The sequence below is a fragment of the Rhea pennata genome, chromosome 19 (assembly GCF_028389875.1).
Source record: "Rhea pennata isolate bPtePen1 chromosome 19, bPtePen1.pri, whole genome shotgun sequence".
NCBI lineage: Eukaryota > Metazoa > Chordata > Aves > Rheiformes > Rheidae > Rhea > Rhea pennata.
Genome location: NC_084681.1, coordinates 13,715,099 through 13,741,073, shown reverse-complemented (window position 1 = coordinate 13,741,073; position 25,975 = coordinate 13,715,099). Strand labels below are relative to the sequence as shown.

The window sequence follows — 25,975 nt, the reverse complement described above, 5'->3', positions numbered from 1 at the left end:
CGCCATCGAGACGCGCGCGCGCCTGCGGCCATTTTGAGTGAGGGCAAACAAAGACCAAAACAGCCCTTCCCTCCCCACGGGCGGCAAGTGCTCTGCCTTAGTTTGTCAGCGGGAAGGGAAGAGCCTCGCCCAAGATGGCGGCTGAGCTGGGGCGTCTTTCTTCCCCAACAGGAGCATTGATACCGCTTTCGGTTGCATGGTTTTAGCTTCGTGAAGAAGGGGTAGGAGAACCCGTGTGGTTGAAGGCTTGGGCTTGGAAAATCTGTTGTTTGGGAGAAGGGTTTCCAAATCTGGCAGACTGTTGAGTGTCCTTCCTGCTGTGGATAGTAGGTTACACTTGGAAAAATCCAGTGTATTCCTCCTAGCTCAGTTAAACACTTCTAACATGTGAAAATTATTTCTGTTTAATCCTTTAGGGTGTCTGCTTGTGTAAGATTGGAGAGAAAATGGGTAAAGTGCAGATTCTTGTCCTCTAGCTTAACTTCTTGAATTCCCTTTATGTAAGCCAATGCATCACTTTATCTATGAAAGATAGCTGGTTGTCTCTGTTGTTCAGGAGCGTGGGCCTTCCTGGATGACGTGCTCTGTTTGTGTGTTTTTTGTTCTTTTTTCTTTTCATAAAGAGAGCCCAGATACTCCCAAATGTCTGCTTGAGGCCATTAAACAGTAAAAGTTTGTTCAGCTGTTCTGAGCATCGCTGGTGGCCAGCAGTAACGGAGTTTTTGAGGAGGCAGTGCTTTCCCTATGAGCCCAGAGCAAACTTTTAAGGATAGAGAGAAGCTTGGCCCCCACATTAGGGAATTAATTGCCTGAAGGTTGCAGAAAACACAAGCTGACCTGCAGTGTTTGTGTTGCCTACAAGGAACTTCAAGGCTGAACTCACATGCTTGTCAGTCACGAAGTATCACCTGCTAGGTTTTGATGAAAGATAGAAGTAATAAGTACGTTTGTTATGAACCCAAATAAGCAGCTGACTTTCTGAGTCTTCTGAGAATAAATTAGTTTTTCTATAAGCTGTGGTCACTCAGGTTTTATAAACAAGTTTTTCTGGAAACCAAATGCTTGAACTACTATGAACCATACAAGACAGAGAAGGTTGACTGTGTATAGACTTGTCTGTTCCCTGCATTCGATATACACCAGGTAGCATGCAAGTGAGCATCTGTTTTATAGTTAAATCACTATCTGCCAGGAATATTAGCAACCATGTGCTGCTTCAGTTCTGCAAAGGCCACAACATGATACCTGGTATGACTTTAATTATGAAGTTAGAAATTATTTTTCCACAATAATCTCTGATTTTACTATGCTACTTTGAAATAAGTAAGTGTTGTTATCCCTACCATTGCAAAAAGGCAGGAAGAAACACATTTTAAAAGCCTGAATGTGGACTGAAAGTACAGCACAAATTCCAAAATGTGTTGCTGCAGAAAAAGATTGCCAGAAGAAATATACTGAAAATGTAATTATTTGTAGATTTCTTTCTCAATAATATAAAAATAGATCTTTGTTGTAATGCATTATATAGTAAATATACTTACGGCTTTCAAGTCATTGATCCAAAACCAAGAGCATGCATACATATATAACAGAATTCTCCTTTATTTTACAATAGTTTTATCAAACTTGTATTTCTATTCCTGTCTTCTAATTTCAGGCCATTTTTTAAAAACTCGCTTCTAGCTCCTTTCTGATTTCCCAAGATCTCCTCTTAAACTTAGGAATTAAGCAGTACAATAAGTGTGTAATCCTATTAAGATGCCTGGGTACAAATTGTAGTGTGTTTGCTTTTAAGCAGTCACAACTGATTTTAAACAACACAATGTGCTGTGTATTGAGCCAGGACTGAGCTGGCTTTAGGGTCCCAGTTATAAATGAGACCATCCCGTTGATCTGTGCGTGGTGCCCCACTGATCTTTCTGGGAACATTGTGTAGAAAGCCTGTAGAGTACTGATTTAATGGAATATGTTTTCTAGTTTGTTACTAAGATTTATCGGCTAATTCTGACAGCTGTTGAGTGGCATCTGCCATCAGTGACTTGAGGCATTTACAGTTTATAATCTTTGCAGGACTGAAGCATAACCTTTAAAGCTTCTTAAAAGTGGTTACAGCATGTAGTGCTTTTTTCTTTTTTTTTGTAGAGAAATACTTAGTTTTCTATTTCACTCTTGGTACGAATGTTTTAGGTACAGGTATAAGTGTTAAATACAGCAACAGAGGCCATTAAAGCAAAATAACACCATGAAGTGCTACAAACAGTGAGCTTCTTCAGAAGTGCCTTGCAGTGCAGTAAAGGTACGTACTGTTACCTCCCCAGGCATGGATTAGGACTGGTGGTGCTTTCTTTTCTTAGGTTGTTAGGCACTGTGATGATGGTAACTGGTAACAGATGCTCTGTGGAAATGTGTCATAAAGAGATAATGGAAAGCAGAAGCTACTCTTGGCAATAAAATAAAAGGGGCATCTAATTATCTAATGATTACACAGGTATAATTTTATCACATGCATTGAAAACATTAATTCCTTGCATGCCCTCCAGTCCATACAAGTTATTGCTCCTCCTTTTTCTATTGCTTGAATTCTTAAATTCTGAAATTAACGTAGTTCATGTATTCCAAAGCCAGGGGAGTGGCTGAGTGTACTTAAGATGTTTTCAGGTATTTCAATGATTAATATTTTATGTCGTTACCTGTTTTGCACTGACTGTAAAGAAATAAGTTGGAAAATAAAGAATTTTGAAATGATCTGTGCAGAGAGATAAAACTATCTAAAACTTTAATATCTTTTGAAGAATCACTGTATCAAGTTTGGATAATAAATGTTGTAACAGTTGCAGTGAAACAAGCATTTCGAGAGTTATGTTTTTGCATTACGAACTTGTGTAGTCATGACTGTCTCATTTTTGTACAGCATTATCAGTTATGCCTAACAAATATTTTTGCCTGTGGATTTAAGTATCTAGACCTAACCTGTAACAGGAGGAGATTTACCCAGTGTGCTTGATAAAGGGAAATTGCATTTTAAATTGAAAATAGCATACTCTTTGGAAGTTTAGTGGTTTTATTTCCTCAAAAAGCCATTTTATAGCTGAAAAACTTCTCTCTACAGATGTAGATGTATGCTTATACACATCTCTTAGGGTAAAGAGTTTAAAAGTGTGTGCAAAATGGGAATTGAACCTTTGTGCTTAAATATTACAACTTGATATTTAGAAAGACAAGTGTTTTCACATAAATGCAAACATGCAGATTGATGATCTGAGGGCCCGAGAGGTTTTGGAAGGGTGATGTGCACGTTTAATAACTTTGTTATGGATGGGACTTCTTGATGTCTGTATGGTAACAGCCTTAGTGAGAGTTGTATTTTGTTACAGAAATGGGAGGTCATAGCAGGTGGGCTAAATAAAATGTTGCTGATGATTTGTGAGTTAAGTAACTTCAAAACCGTTATTCTGCAACAAAAAAGATAAAGAAAATCAGAAAATATAGAAATTTGTCTGATATAACTGTGCAGGAGTAAAAAATCATATATGTTATATTATATATAAACGTGTGCATATATCCAAGGAAGTGGCTAGCGGCTGGGAGAAGGCGCCGGTGAACGCCAATCGCCCTGTGACCTTGGGAGCCGCCAGGTCGGGGGCCCCGCACCCGGGCGCTGCCTCCCCGCGCGCCTCCGCGGTCACGTGCCGAGCGCGCGCGGGGAGCGCTGCCGCAGGGGGGCGCGGGCGCGGGCGGGGGCGTTGCCGCCGCCGCTGCCGCCGGCGGCGGCTACGTGACGGCGCTCAGGTCCACAATGGGCCCCGGCGCGCGGGGGGCGGGGAGGCGGCGGGCTGCGCCGGGAACGTGCCGCGAGCAGCCGGCGAGGTGCGGGAGCGCCCCGCTCGCCGCTGCGGCACGCCTGGTGCTGCGCGCCGCCCGCCTCCGGCTGCCGCGCCGATTCGCTTCGTGTCCGCCGGAGACGCGGTTTATCGCTGGTGTAGCGAGCAGCAAGGTACGGTGCCCGCTTCTGCTCCTCCCAGCGCCCCCCCCCCTTTATTTTTTTTTTCTATTTTCGTTTTAGGGTGCTAGGGAGCTGCAGCTGGGGCCACCTGTCCAGCGGGGGGGGAGGGGGCTGCAGGCTCCCCAGCCCGGCGCCGTCGCTTGTTTCGGGCCGCTGAGCTCGCGGCGTGGAACGGGCTTTGCCGCGGTGGAGCCGTGGCTGTTACCAGCCGGAGCCCGGGAGAGGGAGGCTGGCTGGGGGTTGCGGCCGGGGTGGGTGGCGGCAGGGCCTGTGCCCTGCCTGGCGCTGGGGCAGGGCGGCGCAGTGCGGAGGAGCAGTGCTCCGCCGGGGAGGCGGGCCGCCTTGCGGAGCGGTCTCGTCTCTGCCTTTCAGAGGAGACTTTGCTGCGTGCGCATCACTGCGAGGAGCCGGCTTTCCCTTGCGCATCTCAGCCTTTTTTTTTAATGGCTGAGTGGTTTTATCCTTTATCTCTTCCACGACTGTTGCACGAAGCCGAAAAAGCCTAACGCCTTTTTGCTCAACGTACGCGCTCTCAAAGCCGCTGCCTCTCCGAGCGAGGCTGCAGGTGCGAGCGTGGCGATGGCGAGGAAAAGGCAGCAGTGGGGGCCCAGGGCAGGGGCGCCCGGGCCGCCGGCAGGCGTTTGTTGGCTGACTTAAGCCGTAGTAAACTGCGGAGCACGTGAGGGGCGCGGCGGGGCCGCCCCGGGGGCTGCATTGGCTGCGGGGCGGTGCCGGGGACTGCCTGCCCGTCGGGGGCGCCGAGAGGGGCGGGAGGCGGGCGCGGCGACGAAGGGCGGCGGGGGCTACACGAGGGCGGCCTCGGCTTACCTGCATGTTCCCCCCCTCCCCCCTCTGCTGTAGCCCTGCAGCCGCCGCGGAGGGGAGCACCGCTGGGCAGCCGCGCGCGGGCCGGACGGTGCCGGCGGGCTCGCAAATGAAGTGCGAGAACTGTACCAAAAAGGTGAGGGCGGCTCCGGGCGCGGCGGCGGCGCCGGGACCCCTCAGCTGGGCGCCCGCGGACGTTGCCTCAGGGCGCGCGCGCCGTGCGGAGGTGGGAGAGAGGGAGCCGTAGGGGGCCGCGCGGCGCAGCCGTTAGGGACCGTTTGGGGGGAGGGGGACGACACGGACCGTTGGGGGCCGCGCGGCGAGTCTGCGCCGCCCTCCGCCACCCGGCGGCTGCGGGCCCGCGTTGGCCCTTGCGCTGCCCTGAGGCAGGAGTTTGGCGTTGGCTTTAAGGTCACGGGCCGAACTGACGGCGGGTGGCCGGGCGCTGCTTGCCGGCTGCGTTTTGTTCTCTGCGGACGCGTTTTGGTAGCACGCCATGGACGCGTGTCCTTCCCCCCCCCCCCCCCCCAAAAAAAAAAAAAAAAAAAAAAAAAAAAAACTGTTAAGTGTTCACGGGTGTTTCACCTTGCGGCGAATGAGCACGTAGTACTGTGGTTGCGATGTATACGGTGGGACTTGTCCTGTTTTTTGTTTACTCCCCCTAGGCAGGGGGGAATACTCAGAACTCTGAAGCAAGTGAATTTCTGAGGAATTGTTTTCACTGTGGCAAATGCGCTTTGGTAACATAGCATTGCGCATTTGCTTGTCAAAATCAGTTTTAAAAACTACATAATTTTTAAAATGATATGAACAGCAAAGATGCATTTTATTGAAAGCTAACGTTTTGCTTAATATGTGGATTTTTTTTGTTTCAGGAATGCAGTAAAAAACAGAAAAATGATGATATGCAGAATACATCTGTTAATACTTTGACTTCAAATGCTGAATTTGAAGAGGTAACAATCCTTGTGAAAATTCAAATATATACTCTTGTTTTTGTTCTTTGTGACATGCCCCAAAGGGATGGCATTACTGAGAGTTTTCAAGCGTACTGAGCATAAAGCGCACTAGTCAACAAGCAGTGGTAGAAAATTATGATCACTTTTGCATATCTCATAATATGAGAATCAAGAACCTTTCAAAACAATGGAATAACCCCCCCTTAGTATGCAACCACTAAACAGAAGTTTAAGGCTTGTTTGTCTGAAGTGAGTTTCAAAAAAACTGTAAATCTTGCCTCAAATAATTAAGACAGGGCTTGTAAGGGGAAAAGAGTGGTGCTCAACAGTTAAAATGCACAAAATGTGTTTTCATTTCTATGTGAGACAAACTTATCCGTCAAAGAACGGTATGTGATCTGTAACTGCAGCCTTGGGAAGGGGTTATTAGTTAAGTAGTCTGGCTATCTTGCACTTGTGTCCAAGTATCCCTTCTCTCCACAAATGATCTGCCAGCAGTATTTTAGCCAGGATTATAGAACTCTTGATATTATAGTAAATGGTCAATTCTAAGCTATATATGTACCTATTGGAGTTACTCTTATCAAAGCTGTCTTGCTGTGTGAACAAAGATCAAAAAAAAAAAAAAAAGCTTCTGATTGCAAACATTGCTAGTACTTGCGTGGGGGGAAAAAAGAACAAGCTAGTTGCTCCAGCTCTTGTGTTGCTATTAAAGAGCCTTAATAATTCAAATGAAAGGTTTCTCAATTGCTTGGTAGATTGATGGGGACTGTCAGTCCTGAAATTCAGTGCAAATCAGATAACTAAAATGTGGACTTAAGGGCTAAGTTTAGATCTTATGGTTTTGCAGTTTCACAGTAAAAATAGGAGCAGAACCATGGAGAAGGATGGAACAGGTTATTTTGATTATTTATAAATAATCTTACATGTTATTCGGGCATCATGTATTGTCTTATTTTAAACGAAATAGAGCATGCCTGCTCTTCAGCTATGTCATTACAGAGATCCTGAAAACTGGTTGATTATTGTTAAATGTTTATTTGTTTACATATGTGTATATATGCACTTTTTTCCCCCTTCAGAAAAATGATTTTTATACTTTGGCTAACGCTAAAATACTTCTTAGCGACTGCCTAGCTTGTGACAATTGTATGACATCAGAAGAAGGAGTCAGAGTTTTCCAGCAGAATCAGAAGGAGCTCTTTCGCATACTTAACCTTAATAAGGTAAACTGACAGAAATAGTGCGTGTTTTCTGTGGGGAGGAGGAAATCACAGAATGACTAAGCAGCTTCGTTTCCTAAGGCAGATAACGTGAAAATTTGTCAGGATATACTTTATATAAAGAAGAAGTGAAGAGTATAGACAATAAACAATGAAGTACTTAAAATAATTCTGCAGGAGAGAGGCAAGATAACAGCACTGAAACTAAACACCAGAAGAAAGTTACTGCACCTACAGAAGTAAAGTTTTTACAAAGCACAACTACCTCATTACTGTAATAAGTAGTTGTGGTTCAGTGTTTATAAATATGCATATCCCAGTTACTGGGATAGTTTTGGGTGTTTTTGATGGCAATGTGTGCACGTAATACGAAGTTACGAAAGGCTAATTTTTGAAAGATTTGTTTCTAATACATATTTGAGCAGTCTGTATTTGAAATATAAGTTGTTGGCCAAGATTCTCATGCAAAACAGATAAATATGTTGCTGTCCTACATTGTCTGCTGAGATCTAGATTCCCTGAAAGGTAGTTAATACTTAACAGTGCCCAAATCTTAGGTCTTGATATTGATTTAGTTATTTTGCTTCCATTCCAGAGTTCTGTGCCCTTAATTGGTAGGGGAAAACTGCTTCAGAGTTGATGCTGTCAACTGCGTCAGAGAAGATGCTGTCTTTTTCTTAATATATACCTATCAGGAATAAGTGTATTCCTCACATACCTAGTGATTCATTTTTCATAAAACTGGTTTAACTCTCTGTACAACATGATGATGTACAAGACAAAAAGAAATAGCAATTGGAGACTAATAAGGAAAAAATATCAGGTCATGCGGAATCTTATCCAGAGAGAGTCAAAAGCCCACAAATGGGAGGCAGCTGGGTTCCCTGAGCAGAAGTTCAGGAGGTCCTAAGTAGGGCAGTGAGCAAGGAAGGTACCTTGCCATTCAGTGAGGACCTCTACTTCAGGGCCATTGTGTAGTGTTTAGGGTGTCTTAAGTACAAACTATGGTCTTTAACATTTCTAGAGCAAGACTTGTCTGTAGTATATGTCCCAGTTTGTCTTTGAGGGATTCCACCACTGCAGGCAAGAAACTCTAATATTATAGAGTTAATAATATTAACCAGCCAAAACACAAGATTGGTATGCTGCAGTCACCAGCACTTTACAATTGTATGTTACTTAAGATATTTTCAAATGGTTCTTCAGTGCTAACAAAACATAGTGCTATGTGTTGATTTGTTCAGGGGTTTTATTTTGCTGGTTTTCCTTAGCTTCTCCAGGAGGAGAATCACAGAGGAACCTGTAACAGAGAAGCAAATCTGTAGTTTTGCATAGCTGGATTTGTAACTTCAGATGCACACGCTCTTGTAAACATTAGTTTTAAAGTTTTTTAGTATTAAACATACTGCTTTTTCATATTTGGGGATATTAGATTCTGTTAGGAATCAAAGCTTTGTAGCGGCTCTATGTCTCTGTTTTTCCCTTATGCCCTTAACTGGCCAGACACAGGCTTGTCCTGGAAGGGATGGGGTTTCTCTCTATCATACAAAAGCGATGTCTGTAGGGGACAACTTTATCAGGATCAGAAGAACATCCTGGTCTGTCCTTAGGAAGCATAGTAATTGTTTCATAGGGGTTTTCCTGATGTGGCCCACTGAAGCGTAGGATACTGAGGAATAGCTTTCAGGACCGGAAGAAGGAGGGAGAATAGAGAACTAACTTGTTGTACAAACCTTGTTTACTGTGTTTTTGTTTTGTTTACCAGAAATGTGATACCTCAAAACACAAAGTGTTGGCAGTGTCTGTATGCCCTCAGTCATTGCCTTATTTTGCTGCTAAATTCAGTCTCTCTGTGAATGATGCAGCCAGGAGACTCTGTGGTTTCCTCAAAAGTCTCGGTAAGTTTGAGCTGGTTATGATGGTGGAGTGGAAAGGGGAGGTTACCTCAGTTTTTTGCTTCCCTAGCAGAATTAAGATTGTTAGGGAGTCATAAAATGCCATTACACAATCTGGTTTAGAGTTCAATTTGAAATACATGCTCTGTGATGTTAGTGACATACTGTCGCAAGTTTCAGAAATGGATTTGAGGCATTACCATAATGATTGGTAATGATAGGAGTAATAGAATAGGACATTATGGAGCTGTCTTAGGTATCCTTCAGAGTTCTTTTGGGTCCCCCCACCCACCCTTGCTTCTGCAGGCTCTAGAAACTTCACACGTCTCTCCAGACATTTTAATTCTGTTCTAAAAGACTGGGTTATCAGCTTTATTTTAAGAGTATCTAGAAAAAGTAAAACACAGTAACATTTCTTACTTGATTTAATTCAAAGCACATGATCTGTGCTGCTTACAGCAGACTAGCTTCCATCAGACAGTAGATGTCTCAGGTACCCAAATTTTCTTTTCCATTTAAGAAGTAGAATTTTAGATTAAGTAATAGAATTTTAGAAGTGAGACATCTTAGGGCTTATTCTTGAAAGGTGACTTTTATGAACAGGTAGAATTTAAAACCATTCACATATTATGAAAGGAATATGAAAAGGCCTTTGAGTGCCATTATGCCTTGTTGCTGTGTGAGCCTTGCTAGTGAAGAGATTGGTATGCTGAAGAAGGAGGGCTTACTGCTTTTCTGTTAGATACCTGGTAATGGAATTCAGAGAGGTCTGCAACCATAAGAGGTCATTTTGCTGGGGTAGGAAATGGCTGCAAATCAACCAGCCTCTCCAGATCTGGAGTTGGCTTCCTCTGCATGCGTTAGTAGATGGAAAGAAAGAAAATGTGCAAGGTGTTTTGTCAGTTAATTTCTGTAGTGTTCCAAGAGAGGAAGATGTACCTAGGACAAACTAAAATTTGTGGTGAACAGTGTGGCAGTACATAGCCTCATATGACTGCAACATGTGACTTTCTGAACAAACAGAAAAGGAAACCTAATTTATGAGTAATTTATTTGGGGGGGGGAAGAGGAAACATATTACTTTTTTAATATGTTTTTCCATAACTGAACAAGCAAATCCTTTAATTTTTCTTTTTCTTTTTTTTGACTTTTTTCGTGGGTAAAACTTGCTAGTGAGAGATGAAAGAGTTTGGTTTGAGTTTCAATAAGATATACCCTTATTTTGTAACTGAGGAGAAGGGGGATTGTTACTGTAAATGGCTACTGATCTTTTGACCTTTTACATCTCTGGAAGATTCTTAATTCTGTTTTTCTCTGGAATTTGAAATGACTCACAAGAAATGCGCTATATCTGCCTATTTTATGTTAAAGTTGTGTTTCCTTCGTTCTTTATAGTGTACGCTCTATGGAATTCTTTGTTCACTTTACAGTTTGCCTGTTTCCTTTAGTTCAGTGGGTTTTTGTTTTGTGGTTTTTTTTTTTTTAACATACTTGAGGAAGGAAGGACTATAATAAACCTGAAAACTGTGATCTTCCTTACAATATGTTTTTATGTACCTCTGTATCCAGTATATTTTCTTCATCAGAAAGGAGTACTAAGTTCTGGTGGGCCACAGTTTTTCTTAGAAGACTTAATTATCCTTGCTTCCTTTGCTGCTTTTTCAGCATCACGTAGGTGTATAAGGAGTACATAAACACGAAAAATAAATAGATGAAAGCTCTTTACTGTGTTGGTGATACACTTACGTACCTTCACAGGCAACTTCAGCAGAGGAAGATAAACCTATTGGTGGATATGTAACTTTTTGAATAAAAAATGTGACTTCAGCGTGTCTTCAAAAGAATGCTCACTTTCTCAAGACTATAGCCCTGCTATCTTGAGATACCCCTCAATTAAACAAGCAAACAAAAAGCAAATGTATACTCAGTGAGAAGCTTTTCATAAGGAAGCAGGCAGCCATTTGAAATGTTGCTAGTCAGCATTAACAAGTTCTTCTTTTAAATTCAGATCATAAACAAGATGGTCTTTTTCAATGTATGACTTTTATTTTTGACTGCTATTTGTGAAAATTTGTAGAAGGTAAAAAGATGTCCACTGATCTTGTAAGTTTTTCTATAGACCTGGGACTTGGGGAAAAAAACCTGTGAGATAAAGAAAAAAAAAAAAAGGTTCTAGTAATTCACTTTTGCTTACCACTTTGTTTCATAGGGGTGCATTATGTATTTGACACCACTATAGCTGCCGATTTCAGTATCCTGGAGAGTCAGAGGGAATTTGTGCAGCGGTATCAACAGAGGAACCGGGAGGAGCATGCCTTACCAATGTTTGCCTCTGCTTGCCCTGGTGAGAATTTGGTTTCTCAAACCTTCCTGCACTTCAACCTAGTCTCATTGGAATCACCAAGGAACTAAGAATAGAGTGGTTTTGTTTGGGAACCTTATCGAACTTGCAGCTCTTTGGCTTTGCTTTTGAAATACACCGAATCTTGCAGTACATGGTGTATGTTACCAATTGTGCTGGTTGTCCTTGGTGAGTTTTGATGCAGTGTTACTTTGTCCTGGGTTTTTTTTTTTTTGAGCTGTTGGGAGGGCAGAGTTTGTTACCACGCGTCATCATCAGCAGGTTTTCCATATGCAAGTAAGCTGGCACAGCCATAAACATGAACCATGTAGGCAAGAATGGGTGTGATCATGTTGGATAAGGTACGTGCTGATTCAGTACGGCTCCTGGGCAGGCAGATACAGAAGTTCCTGTAAGTTCCCTATCTTCAACTTACAGTTGTCTCCTGTTGAGCTCTGAGAAAGGTATGGTGTATGAAGTCTGTTGTTGCTCTTTGTGAAAATGATCCTTCCTGATAGTCCACAGCTTCTGCTAGTAAAAGGAACCTGAACAAGCAGTTTCCTGTGGCCTTGCTTGTACCTGGAAACTAGTAGCCAGTTGTATTTCACATCGCTTCTGTAGAAGAAGCATGTGAAACATGAATTTATATAAGTGTCTGGATAGTAAAGCTGAGGTACAGGTATGCTGAAGTTTCTAGTGCTTTGTGTAAGGCTTTAGGAGGAGTTTGATAAAACTAAAATCAAATTGGAGTCAGTAGCTGCTGATTTTATGCTCAGACCACAAAGTTTAACATACTGTTCCCTTATTGAAAATAACCTTTAAAGAAAGAATACCTTTGCTAATTGATTAAACTGTAACTATGTTTATCTTATGCAAAGTTTTGAATTTGCTATCTTGTCACTTGCATCTAGGGGAAAGTAGAGTAACAGTCTTACTGACTGTGAGAGACAATATCTAAAACTTGCAAAATAATTCCAGCTTAAAATGTCATACTGCTCTGATGATTTTGCACCTGGGATATGTTCTATGAAGAACAGAATCTGCATTTATCATAAATGATGTAGTACATCCCAGTCTTTCTCTGTCCTGATTGTTTACTACTTGCGTTTATTAGCATACTATGATTTGAGTCACTGTCTTAAAAATACAAATAGAAGTAAGGGGGCAAAAGTCATTCCTTTGTCTAATTCTCCCTTCTCCAGCCCCACCCTAATACATATGTCTGCTGTGGTGCTTTTGAAGAGGTTTTGTAAGAAAAATACAAAAATACTTCTCTCTAACTTTGAAATAACTGAAGTGGATTATATTATTTTAAAGAAATGTTACAGTTGGAGTGAATTAGAGTATGTGTTCAGTAGTCTCCAGAATCTGCTATTGTCTTGATGTAAAGTTTAAAATTTAGTGGCTGATAATTATATTTTTAGTTTGTTTGTTCTCTGTATTCTTTAGTGAAAGTATCTGGGTTATGCTTTAGGAATTGTATGTATGTATCAGGAGGAAAATGTTTCTAGGCTTTTCTGTTAGTGTTATCTCCCATCTTCAGAAGCAGACATGCTGTTCACTGCTCCCATTTCTTTGCACGTAACCTGTGAAGTTGAAACAACCCGCTATTACTCAGCTTTGTCTTGTTGTACATAGTTTGCTTAAAATTCAGAACCCGAGGAATTCTTTTCGAACTTTTTTTGGAATCATTTTAATGTTCTGCACCTAGAAACAGCTGTTTCTGTCTGCACATTTTATTGGAATTATTTAAAAACAGGTAGCGGAGAGCTTTCTGGCCTTGTTTGTTCCTGTTTCTCATGCTAGTCGTGGTGCTAGCTGTCTGCTGTGGTATGGATCTGAGGAGAGGCTCGGGTATTGTTTGTTCCTGTTTCTCATGCTAGTCGTGGTGCTAGCTGTCTGCTGTGGTATGGATCTGAGGAGAGGCTCGGGTATTTTCCACTGTTGGAAAACTGAACTGAAATACCGCAGCAACACCATCCTGAAAGTGGAATGATGCTTCATTTCCATTGGTAGCAAGTATAGAAAAATTTAATGATTGGTCATCCTTAAAGTAATTTTTTTTCCTGACTTCGGAGTCCATTTTCTGTTCCTTGTTCTCTTCTCTCCATTTCTGTTGATTACACAAATTTTTCCCAGAAATGTTATTTATTGGGTGTATTTATCACAAAATTGTTTTTTATATTGCTTTGTGGATGCAAGGTCAATGTAAGCTGAAGCGTAACTGCTTTACTCTTATTTATCTTTGGGTGCAGCTTTCCACAGATGGAAATATTGACCTCTGTAGTAGTGGTCTGTGTCTATAAAATCTATGCTGAGTGAAAGGGCATAGCCCCAGAGCAAGATAAAAGGGCATTTTATTGTCTGTCTTAATTGTTTTTGCTTTTTCTGTTGTTCTCTTAAAAAGAAGAAAAAAGGAAAAAAAGGAAAGTGAAAAACTTCTTGCTCTTATTTCCTCCTCAAAATACAACATGGCAGCTACTGATTTTGTGTGTAATACTTCAGAAATAATTACTTCTCTTCCTTCATTTACCAGATTGGTAACTGACATGGAGCACTTGCTCTAAGAACCTGCCAGTGTTTTTAAAGCATTGTCAACCTCTGGTAAATCCTAAAAGTTAAATGCAACAGGCTTACAGAGATGGGAAGAGCATAACTATTGGGGATTCCCGGTAAATCAGATTTACCTCCTCTTACAGGAGTGTAGTTACAGAGTAGTAAATGCTTTTCTACTTTTTTTTTTTTTTCACTTCATAGTGATGCATAGGTCTGTACATGACCTGTTTGCAATAAACCACTAAAAATAATACCTGTTTTGAAGTATATCTGTAAGAACTTACACAGTGATTTGTAGATAATTGTTTTCTTCGACCCTAATGCGAAGCAGCAAATGGCCAAGAATCTGAGTGAATTTATGAAAGGTGCAAGTCTGTATGGGTACAGTTGTTGATGTAAGAACTCAGTATCTTAGGCTTCCTGTAACGGTGGCAGTGGAATTCAGCCCTGTTGATGAGTAGGCAGAAACGGCTAGTGCATATGTGAAGTGCAGATAAAAGTGTTGTATTGCTCATTCACCAAGGCTACTTGTATAATTAAACAATGAGTAATGGTCACTGTGGAGCTGGAACTACAGGACATCTGTCCTTTCTAATTAAAAGGAAAGAAACAATTTAAGAAGTTACTTCAGGCAATATGTGGCAGCAGTTTGGGGGGATTTAGTGAAATTTCTTTCTAGTTTGTGACTACAATATTCAAAACATTCAGCCTCGAAGACTGAGCCACGTAGTTAGTGCTGTGGTGATCAATGGTAATCATAGTTGCAGTTTAAAGAAAGAAGGTTCAGAAATATTGCCAAAGTGACCAGAGGCAGAATGCCTTTTTAATTAAGGAAAACTGTCCTTGTTTTGTTTGAAGCAGCAATTGTTCTATTTTGACAGCCTATGAGACTAAAGCCCTTTAAGGAGTATGATGGTATGCACATCGTGCAGGATATGCTAACCTAGCCTTTATACCAAACACCAAAAATTTTAAATCCTTTGTAGATAATACCTTAGACATAATACTGCTGGTTGATGCTGAACATTAAGCAAACTTCTATTCAAAAACCAGCAATTCAGCCAAACCCTGATATTCCAATCTATAATCTGTAGCTTTTTCTAGAATATAAATGAATGCTTGTGCAAGATCATGTACATCTTGGATGAACTTTTTCATGTGGACAAGTATCTCTTAATCTCAGAGTATATGCTTGAATTGGGAGTATTAAATGGATGGAGGATCTTCATGTTTTCCTGACATTTATACCTTTCCATTTTCATCAGTAAAGGATTATTATGCTAAACTCCAGAAAAACATTTCTCTTCCATCCAGACAAACCATCCGAATACCACTTGGATTCCAGTTTCGTGCTGTCATTGGCCTTCATGCCTGTGTTTTGGATTGAACATATTTATAAAAAACTGATAATCTCTTAAAGTTTAACTGTTAACCTACAGGTACTACCTTTCCTGGGTAGCATGTACCTTGTAGCAGTTTTTTCTTATTTAAACACTGGTCTGATTGAAGATAAAAGATAACTGAGATGCTCTTAACTCCTCCTTAGCACTAGAAGCAGCAAAATTCCCTAGAGGGCTGGGCCTAACACTACCGCACCATTTAGCTACCTGGTTCTGAGTTCATGTAGGTGAAGCAGAAAGAGTTCTGACCTTAAGTCCTTGCAGTGAAAGATGCTGGACTCTTGTTTTCAGTGAGGGTTACAGTGCCTAAGAAAGAGATACACATCCCAAATACCTTAATCTGCTCATTAATTAGTTCTGTTCTAGAAAATGGGGAATATTAGAGCTTCTCTAGATAGTGAGGATGATGCGAGGATAAATTTAATAGTCAAACTACCAAAGGAGTTTTGTAAAATGGAGAAGGGGTCTTAAATACCTAAGACTGAATGTTGAATATAAAGAGATTTGAGTGGATGACTGTGTGTGTGAGAGGGTGTTTCTAAATGGGGTTTGGCTATGCTGACAACAGTAAAAGGAGCCTATTTTTTTTTGGGGGGGGGTGTTGTTTTTGTTTGGTTTTTGGTTTGTTTTGGGGTTTTGGGTTTTTTTTTGTTTTTTGTTGGTTCTTGTTTTTTGGGTTTTTTTGTTTTTTGTTTGTTTGGTTTTGGGGTTTTTTTGTGTTTTGCATTTTTGTGGGGTTTTTTGTTTGTTTTTTGCTTTTTGTTTTTTTTTCCCCTCCAGGCATAATCCACCTCCATTTTAGATAATGCTTCATTTCATTCTTCCCTTCCAGAGAAGGCAAGCTTGGTACATGGATATTAAATCTCAGGACGCAAAAGGTTGCAGTTAAGCAGCTGAACAGAGTGCACTTGCTGTAGTATTTGTTAATCCAAGGGACATGGTCTAGAATGTTGACTTATTTTTTTTTGGCTGGGGTTCTAAATGTGTGCATTAGAAAGGATATAATAGATTGTTCCTTCAGTGGTCTGTAGTCTAGAATTAATGACACACTGGATTATCCATAGCCAGTTGGTAGACTATTGTTAATAGAGTCTTGAGGTTCCATACAGTTCTTAGGATGGGGTTTCCAGTCTACACAGACTGCATTTTCAAAGCAGAGATGTTGTTTCTATTTGCGTATATAATGGCTTGCAGAAACATCCTACCTACTGTGAAGTTCTTTTTGTTTTTAAGAAGAGCTTTGCTGTAACTGTTGTCAGCTTGCCACATTTAAATTCCACTTCATGACATTGATTTGCTGTCATTCTAGGTTGGATCCGTTATGCTGAAAGGGTACTTACCAATCTTGTGACCTCTCACATTTGCACTGCAAAGTCTCCACAGCAGATCATGGGCTCCCTGGTGAAAGGCTATTTTGCCAGGCAACAGGTAACTAATTTTGCTCTATTTCCCTTTATATTTTTCTAGAAAGATGGGTTAATAGGTTTTAATACTGAAATATACGTCTTACTGTACTACCAAAAGATGAAGCATCTTTCTGAACTGTTTGTCCTTTACTTGAGGAATGATTTGTGCTCTGTTCTTATGCAAGTACCATGATGCAGAAAAAGTACAAAGAACCCCATTTTATGCAACGTGCTGTAACCTAGCAGCAATCCTTGTGCTCCCAGTGCAATATGGGTTTAGATATTTATGTGTAATATTACATCCAGGATGGTTAAAGAGATTTCTTGTTAAATGCTGCATGTGGAGTTCTATACCACAGCCAAAACAGGAAGCAGAAGAAAATGTAGAAATTATCCTGTTTTCCTGTATCAAGAAAGAACATTTCATCCTAGAAAGTGAACTTTCTTCTCTCTTCTCCATTGGGCACATTGAAAAAGTTGCCATTTTTTTTAAACATTAGACTTTAATTTCACTGCATCCAGATTATATAGGAAAGTGTCACTTTCTCCACTTGCATACAGAAATGTTGATGGACTTGCTGTGGATGAAAGTAGAGTGACAGAGCTGGAAAATAGAGTTCTGAACTCTTGACATCCTTCTGACTGACTTGAAAAATGAATGCAATAAAAGCTGCCCAAAATGTGATGTGAAGAAATAAGTACAAGTTTCAATCAGAAGACTCTTGACTTTGGATGATTGTTGCTGATGCTTTATAACTATTGGCAAATGGCTTCATCTGTGGGCTGTAGTCTTCCAATTTATCAGCAGGGGTTATTTATTACATTAGTATTACCTTTATAACACTTATAGTGGTATTTTTCATCCCTGTCATCCTTGAAGTTGTCTTTGTTCTTCATGGAGGTCCATGATCGTCTTTTTTGTGTGTCCCACAGAACTTGTCTCCTGATAAAATTTTCCATGTAATTGTGGCGCCTTGTTATGACAAAAAATTGGAAGCCTTGCGGGAAGATTTCTACACTGCCTTGTATAATTCTCAAGAAGTCGATTGTGTTCTAACATCAGGTCAAAACTTCTTTAAACTTTATTAATAAAGCCATACATGAATCTGTATTTTTAGAATAGCCTTTATCCTGGACTCGGTGTTTTTCAAGCACGTTTTAGCTGAAGGATAAAGCTGGCCTTTTTTTCTTCCTGCTTTAAAAAGAAATACTCTTTCTTGTGCTTCTGATAGAGGTATTGTATCAGGTGAGAGCAAGCAAGAAACGTATTTTGAGTTGGTACTCATCCAAAACCAAGATTTGGCTATTTGTAATACAGATTTACATAGCTCTCCCTTTCTCAAGAGGCTGGCAAGAGCAATCTTTGTCTTGCTCATTTGTGCTCACTGATTAATCTCCACTGGAATTATTCTTAACTTTCCAAATGAATGACACCAGTGGCTTTTTGGTGTGGCTCTTATCTCTAGGTCTAATATCCAAACAATATATCCTCCTTTCTTCCCTGTGGTATAGAAACTTTTTCCAAGTTTTATGCCATGGAAAGGCTAAGGATACTGTTATTTAGAGGAAGCTGAAGGCCCTTTTCTTCAGTACTGGAAATGCTAGGCTTCTTGGTTACTGTAGGGAACCAACACTAATAAAAATGGAAGAATGCAGTTGTAAGCACGTGTAGGTGTTAGAATATTGATCTCTTAAATGGAGACACAGCATGTGCATTTTGCTATGTGTTGAAAGTAAAATGTCATACATTTTTCTACAGGTGAAATTGTCCAAATAATGGAACAGAAAAATGTGTCTATGAAGGATGTGACTGAAGTAGCTGTAGATAGTTTGTAAGTAGTTTTGCTGTGGATTGCTTTGTTATTTTGATGACAAATGACAAACCCTTGAGCAAATTCAACATAAATGTCAAATTTCTCAAAGGCATGTTTTTCCTCTTGAAGGAAAGAAAAAAGAAAAAGCCTGCATCAGAGCCTGAATATACTGAAGTCTTTCCCTCTATATAGTAGCAAAAAAAATGTGTGTGTGTATATAAATGTGTGTATTTTATATTTTATATATATATATATATTTTAGATGCATATTGCTAAAAATAAAGGTTATGTGAAACAGTTACTACTATATGGATTAAAACAGGTTATTTGAAACATCAGCAAATTTTTTTTTTAAGATAAATGATTTTTGAAGATATGTAGCTTTTTATTTATAGTTTTATTGCAGAAATACTAGGTTCAAATACTAGATTTGACGATACCAAGTTCGTGAGTTGCTAGTAAGTGTGACTGTGTAAGGTGTTTGACCCCATTCTTCTCAAGCTTTTCTATGCTTGAGCATTTATCAAGTTGAACAATCTCATCTGCCCCCCTCTTACTGTCTGGCCTCGCACAAGGATGTGCCAGGATGTCACCATGGGGTTGACCATCTGGTCTGTGCTTCCCTCTCAGACCAGCACCCTGACAGTAAACTTGCACTTTTTTGTGATACATCCATGCAGAATTAACATAAATAGTATCTTTTGGAAAACACTATGTCAATTTTATCATAAACAGAGTAGCTCAGTTTTTCAAGATTAGATAAAATGAAAGCACGCTTTAGGGTGAAGTCTTATAGACAAAAATTGTGTAAAGCATTAATTACATTTTGTTTTCTCACTGCACGACTACCTCAGAAAGCAGCATGCATGTTATCTTAGTTACAAAGGCAGGTTACCTCCAGCTTACTGATCTTGTTGCAAGTGTGACAGATGTTACTCTTTACAGAGTGGTAGTTAGTAGTAGAGCTGTAAACATCCTTTCTTGCACAAAATAAAAGAAAATTATTTAAGATCCTTTTAACTTTCAGTTAGCGTCCTACAGACCTTGTCTAGACTGGGGAGATGTGATACAGTGGTAACAGTTTCAGTGTGTTACAGTAACATTTACTCTGTGTATAGCATAGCTCCTACCATTACTTCTACCAGAAACTGCTACATTGATGGAAAATTGCCTATATAAAGTTCTTGCAGACATAGTCATATAGAGGTAATCATTTACTTTTAAATCAGCCTATCCAATTGAAGAGCAAACTCTCATTCAGAACGTACACGTTTTATTGGATGGGTTTATACTGGAGAATAAGATACTTTTAAAAAGGACTATTCTGATAATTTGGCTCAAGCTATGAAACCTGATTGACATTAAATTTTGTTATTCTTAGGTCCTCAAAGTAGATTTTCAGAGGAGTAAGTGTAACTTAAACTCCTCTTCTTAAAGTAAGTTATACCATGGCAGCAATTTGCGGTGAAGTACTTGTGATTTTTAATATTAGAAAAGTAGTATGAACAAAGGAACTTGCACTTGAGTTAGTTTTTACATCTAGAGAATGTTAACAACTAGCAGTTGGCTAAAATTAGGAGGCAGTATCATGAAGCAAAATTGTCCAATGTTATACGGAAAAAAAAAAGTTGCAATAATTCTTAAGTAAGCATAGTGCTGTGGTTTAGAGGGGATAAACATACCAGATTAGTGAACTGCAGTTCTTTAGTGATTAAACTGTCATTACTACAACTTCCGTATTTTTAGTAAAGTGTTTTCAGCAGTAGTTATTGCTTTGGTTTCCTGGTTGAATGCCATGCTCAGGCACGAACAAGCAGTATATACATCAGGAGAGGTCATAGTTGGGTGTTGCGGGAGGAAGGTAAATTAGATTATCACTAGAGATGCTTTTATATACCTGTTCATTAATCTGAAGAAGAAAAACTCTTCCTGAAACTAGCCATACTAGTCACCCCTAGCGATTTCTCTCTTGCTCAAAGGAATGTGAGCTTGTAGAGTTGCAGTCTTTGGTTTTCACCAGCACGTAATGCAGTACAGCTTATACTACAGCCACTTGTGCCCCTTAGTGCCCTGTTTTTAATGGGGAAGGCATAATGTGGCCCATTGCTGAGTTACAAATTCCTACTTGAATACTTGTCTTCTAGCAGTAGTGCTCACAGCAGGAGAACTGCTTACATGAACAAAGACTTGTTACTTCTGAAGTACTTACAGATCTTCTCTACTTAAAAATGTTCCATGATAAGGTGAATTTTTTTAACTATTTTTCATGCTGATATTTGTTTTTTTTTTTTCCCAAAAATGTCTCCTGAGCAATCAATGGCTGTTAACCAGATCTTTAGGCAGTACTGGGTATGCATTCTTTTAAATTGCTTGAGGTTTCATGTAAAGTTCTACATCCTTTTCTTGTTTTCTTTTTTTCCCCTACCACTGTGCTGCTACCCTAAAGAATTTATATTTTCTAGGGTCTAACAAATAAAATTGTTATTATTCCCCACTCACTGCCATAAAACACTTCTTTTTGGAGGGAGAGAAGGGGAACAATAAATTCTACTTACTTAAAGGAATTAAATTTTTGAGTTGATCATCTTTCTTTCTGTTGTTTTCTAAGGTTTGGTGAAATAAAGGAGGGAGAAATAGTAAGGCATGATGGGAAGACATCTGATGGTTACCTGGAGCACATTTTTAAACATGCTGCAAAGGAGCTTTTTGGCATAGATGTCAAAGAAATCACCTACAAAGCGTTAAAGTAAGTCGAAATTCTGTACACTCTCATGTAGAATGGGATAGTTGGAGTTACAGTGAACTTCAATGCAGTTACTACTAACTTGATTCAGCCACTGATAGGCCTTTATGTATTTTAAACATGTAGGTTCATTACTTGTGAACTGGCTGTTTCTGGCTTTCATTTTCTTAATAATATATCTGCCTTTGAAGTGAAATATACTTCTATCTTTAAAATTCCACGCAACTTCTATTATGGTTTAGAAACTAGAACACTTCACATCAGTCCCTTATTGTCCTCCTTTTTTATTACCTTACAAGCATCTGAATACAAACTCCCTTTTGGTAATACAGAGGGTTTAAATCTTCTCTGTATATCTTTGCAGGAACAAGGACTTTCAAGAAGTTACCCTTGAAAAAGATGGTGAGACACTGCTGCGTTTTGCAGCAGCTTACGGCTTTAGAAATATCCAGAATATCGTTCTGAAGTTGAAAAAGGGAAAGTTTTCGTACCATTTTGTAGAGGTCCTTGCCTGCCCAGGAGGTAAGAACGATAGTGGATCCGTAGCCCTCCTACATGCGCACTTTGAATCTCAGAGGAAGGTTGTCTTACTGGCAGGTGCATAATTTGATTCCCTCTTATTTTAATAATCTAAGATGCTTACTGCTTAGTGGTCTTGAATATCAATTACCTGTATAGGATTGACTGAAACATGATTGAGTTTTCTGAAATTAAACACAGTATTATTTGCTCTTTGCTGACCTACAGATATGTCACAGCATGGTCTTTTTGATTATTTCAAACTTGAGAGGAATGACTCTGAAATGTTAGCTATCGGGGAAAAAAAAAGAGAGAGAGAGAGAGAGAGAGACCTGAGATGCAGTCAAGATCATAAAACCAAGGCAAAGCAAAAAGTTTCTATAGAAAGCTCGTTTACATTAAGATGCTGTTGTTGATGCTGAAGTTGTTTTAAGTAAATAAAAATCGGGGAGGGATGCTAGTTATTGTAAAAGAAAAAAGAAAAAAAACAAAGTCTTTGTTTTTTTTTCTTTTTTTTTTTTTTTTTTTTCTTTTTTGCCTTTTTTCTTTTTAGAGCACTATTAAAACATTTCCCAAGTTAGTAAAGTTTTTCTGATCATAGCAAATACTCCTCACTGTTGTGGGCTTTTTTGTTGTTCTTTAGGGTGCTTAAATGGAAAGGGTCAGGCCCAAACTGAAGATGGAAAGCCGGATAAAGCGCTGCTTAACCACATGGAAGAAGTGTATGCTGCAATACCTGTTAAGCTTCCAGAAACCAACATGCACGTACAAAAGATATACCAGGACTGGTTGGAAGGTATGGACTCCAAGAAGGTGCAGGAAACTTTGCACACCAAATACAGTGCAGTAAATCAAACAGGAAACAATCTGGATATCAAATGGTAACAAACTTGCAGAAGACTTGCTTAGGTTAGTTACAGATTCAGCACTGGAAACATTCTATGCAATTGCAGATGCTATGCACTAGCTGAGTGAATGAATGAGATGCTTTCCCTAGTTATTTGTGATGAACCATTGCTTTTTTAAAAAAAAAAACAAAATGAAAAATCTCTGAAAGCCCTGATTCCTGCCATTGTCTGCTAACTCTTATTGTGTGTAATCTCCTGTGTACAGTGGATTTCTCTGTTCAAAATCACCATCTTGCAAGGTACCTAAGTGCTTTCTGCCAGGTGCAAGGAGTGTAATTCTTGGTGAAGCTACTCTAGATTGAGGACTCCTTTCACTTGGAAACAGGCTGCCTCAAGAAGGCAAGATCATCTTATTCCTAGGTACGCTATCCCTTTCGTCATGGGAGAACAGTCATCATGAATTCTGATGTTGTTGCAGTTGTTGTATAGTAACCTGGGACTTACTTGCCTTGTTAACAAAAAAGATCTTCTAGTGACAAGTACATATATGGGGAAATGTAATGAATTAATTTATGCCTTCTGTATCCTTGTTTTAGTAAAAATGGCTTAGTTACAAACCAGTGGCACCATTCCCTACTGATGCAACATATTGTAAGGAACAGGATGCTTCACATAAACTGAACTTTGGAAAATAATGCATAGTGGTTAAAATGCAATTCTTAATTAAAAACAGTGCAAATAGGTTGGTACAAAAGGAAGGCCCCCTTCCACTCCCCCTTCAATTTTCTTATAAACTTACAGCTAGGAAGAATGAGGCTGTCTACTTTGTCAGACTTCTTTATGAAAGTACAGCATTCACTGCTAGGTGAGCCTGGGCATACATACAACAGCTTTGGTAGATTCAGCCTCAGCCAGAATTGCAGCACTTCCATCCTTGCATGTTTTGGGTTCACAGAATACCATGTTGTATTCAAAACTTAAATTTATCTCCATATTAAAAGACTTAGGGAAATATAATGTCATGGGTAACTAAAAATACTAAAAAAGTATTAGGCAATGCTTGTGAGCTCATCAAAGTTACTACACATGGGAGTTACGAATTTTGGTGCACTAGTTTTTGAGGCTGCTTGTCAGAGCAGTGTTCAAGAATGGATGAAAATCAAGTTACTGTTAACTTCAGATTTTCTGTGTAATATCAAATTTATTGTTGATGAACAGCTGTTTAGAAACTAGGAAGGTTTCAGCTTCCTTTTCCAGGCTGAAAGTGCAGATGGGCTTTTCTTAATCATTTCCAGAAGTGTTTGAATGCATCTTTGTATAAAACTCTTAATGGTGTAACTGCTTGTATGTGCAAGATCTAATACTACGTGAGCCTGTGTATGTTTGAAATCAGCATCTAACTCGCATTCAGTGGATAGGGTTAAGGCATCAGCAAAAGCAATGCAAGTTCTGGCACTGGCTTAAACAACAGAGGCTCAAGAGGGTAGGGAAAGATTTAAGTGCATTACTATGATGCCAAGAAATAGATCAATGTGAAGCTGTTAAGAGTTGCAGCTTTGAAATAAACTACCTTCAGTTAAAAAATAAAACATTTCACTTTGAGGGATGTTCTCATTCAAGTGCATGAGTTTGACTACTCTAACTACCTGAATGAAGACAGTGAAATTATACCCATAAATTAGCCTTTATAAGTTATGTTTCTTGTTTTAATAAAAACATTATACTTAAATGGTGCAATATCAAAAAATCTACAGAAATCTACCTCTGTACAGGAAGAGAGTCCAGAAATCCTGGGAAGACCTAAATAGGTGAAACCATAATAAGTATCTGCTAAAGAAGGACAGTGGTGGTCAATGAATTTCTGAACAGACTACTTTCAGAAGCAGCATGTAACTCCTTTGATCTCATTTGTTTTGTCTGTTTCCCTCAAATTCCCCCAAATTTCCTCAAAAATTTCAATAGAATTATCTTGTAATAAAGTCCTGTTCTATGCTTGAATAGGCATATATTTCTGTGTATATATGGTTATTAGCTTGATAGCATGTTTAAATTATTGCTTCAGTTCTTTATAAAGTATGCTTATTTTTTATGTGCATATACTGGATAAAATGGTACAAAAGTTCAGTTTGCTTTTCTGGTGAGATGTTACTTTACTGAGCTACAAAAGAGGTACTCTACCCCTGAACGGCTTTAAAAATACTTGTCTTCTGTAGCTGGCACTGGCTGCACATGCTCTTTCTTGCCATTGTGCTTGCCTTTTGCACTGAAGAGCCTCACTTCCCGTACTGATGGAAGACCACAGGAATGGGACAATAGGTGAAATAAATATATCTACAATACTATGCTGAACTCTATCTACAAGGGAAAGTTGGTGGCTCAAAGCATAAAATGATTTTTTTTATTATTTTTTTCAGTTGAATCCACTAATGCTTCATTTACTGAACATTTTAATCTATTGAGGAAGTAGCAGTGTAAAAATGTGTTAGAATATTTGCCTGCCACAATATTCTTTTAAGGACAAGGAAGGCATCTAACTGAACAGCTTTTAGTGGGTATGTGGAATGTATGTATTATAACTAGCGACTTAGGGTGATTAAGACTTGGTCAGCTTCTCTGTTTTGTAAGACTCTTCGGAGTAAAACTGATTTTTAAGCTTTTAAAACCCTCTTCTGTAAACAGCTAGTTTTGAAAAACCTTGTTCTCCTTAAGAGTCTTCCCTCTCTGCTTTCCTTCACTGCTTGTTTTTAAGATAAAAAGTGGAAAACCTTGTTGCAGCTTCACATATAATGAAGGACTTGCCTTGACTTGATTCTGGCTTTTAAATCTTCATTCAGGAAGTTTATCATTGTTGATAATATATGTTTCTAGCCACACTGAAACTACAGCATTGTTCAGTTTTTATAAGATTTTTCAGCAACTGATGATTTTCATTGCTGATAGCTTATCAGCAACAAGTGATGTTCCTAGGGTGGTCACAGCCATAGTGCTTTACTTCTCAGTTGAATGTTGTGCTGAGACAATCTGTCTCTAGATCTACTTTTAGAAAAGACTAAATTGAAGAGAGTGAGTAGGGGAGAATGACTTAAAATGCTAAATTGTAATTTGGAAATTGTGTTGGGGTATTCCTGACTGCAGCATATCAAGTGGCAGATACCTTGGGTCATTCCCAGACTGCTGCCACAAGGGATAGGCATTGCAAAGTACTTTTGCCACATCTTGCACAATAAGTTTGTGTCAGCCACTGCACCTTGTATTTGTTTGTCCGGTAGAGTTTACGAAGATGGACGTGAGCTATAATATCACTTAAAATGATGGATGTATCTGTATGCAGCTGTCTTAAATTGGTTATATTTGAATAATGTAAATTTAGATAAAATTTGGTGCTTTGTAATCAAATGGAGCATGACCATGAATTGTCCTAATAAATCAATCTTGATACTGAA

At 39.5% G+C, this 25,975-nt stretch overlaps 1 protein-coding gene across 8 annotated transcripts; it reads left to right on the top strand.

Annotated features, from left to right (window-relative positions):
- Positions 1-139: 139 nt before the first annotated feature.
- NARF (nuclear prelamin A recognition factor) lies at positions 140-25,975 on the top strand. Of its 8 annotated transcripts, none has more exons than XM_062591732.1 (12): positions 140-221; positions 2,188-2,296; positions 5,704-5,784; positions 6,914-7,013; positions 8,776-8,908; positions 11,115-11,249; positions 16,512-16,630; positions 17,542-17,671; positions 18,368-18,440; positions 21,031-21,168; positions 21,530-21,687; positions 22,328-25,975. In XM_062591732.1, exons 3-12 carry the CDS (start codon positions 5,768-5,770, stop codon positions 22,567-22,569), a joined length of 1,245 nt encoding a protein of 414 aa, XP_062447716.1. In that variant the 5' UTR covers positions 140-221; positions 2,188-2,296; positions 5,704-5,767; the 3' UTR covers positions 22,570-25,975. The 8 variants fall into 8 exon arrangements, with proteins under 8 accessions (XP_062447716.1, XP_062447713.1, XP_062447712.1 ...); XM_062591729.1 differs by having other exon boundaries at positions 6,870-7,013; XM_062591728.1 differs by lacking the exon at positions 2,188-2,296 and adding an exon at positions 4,865-4,964 and having other exon boundaries at positions 206-221; positions 6,870-7,013.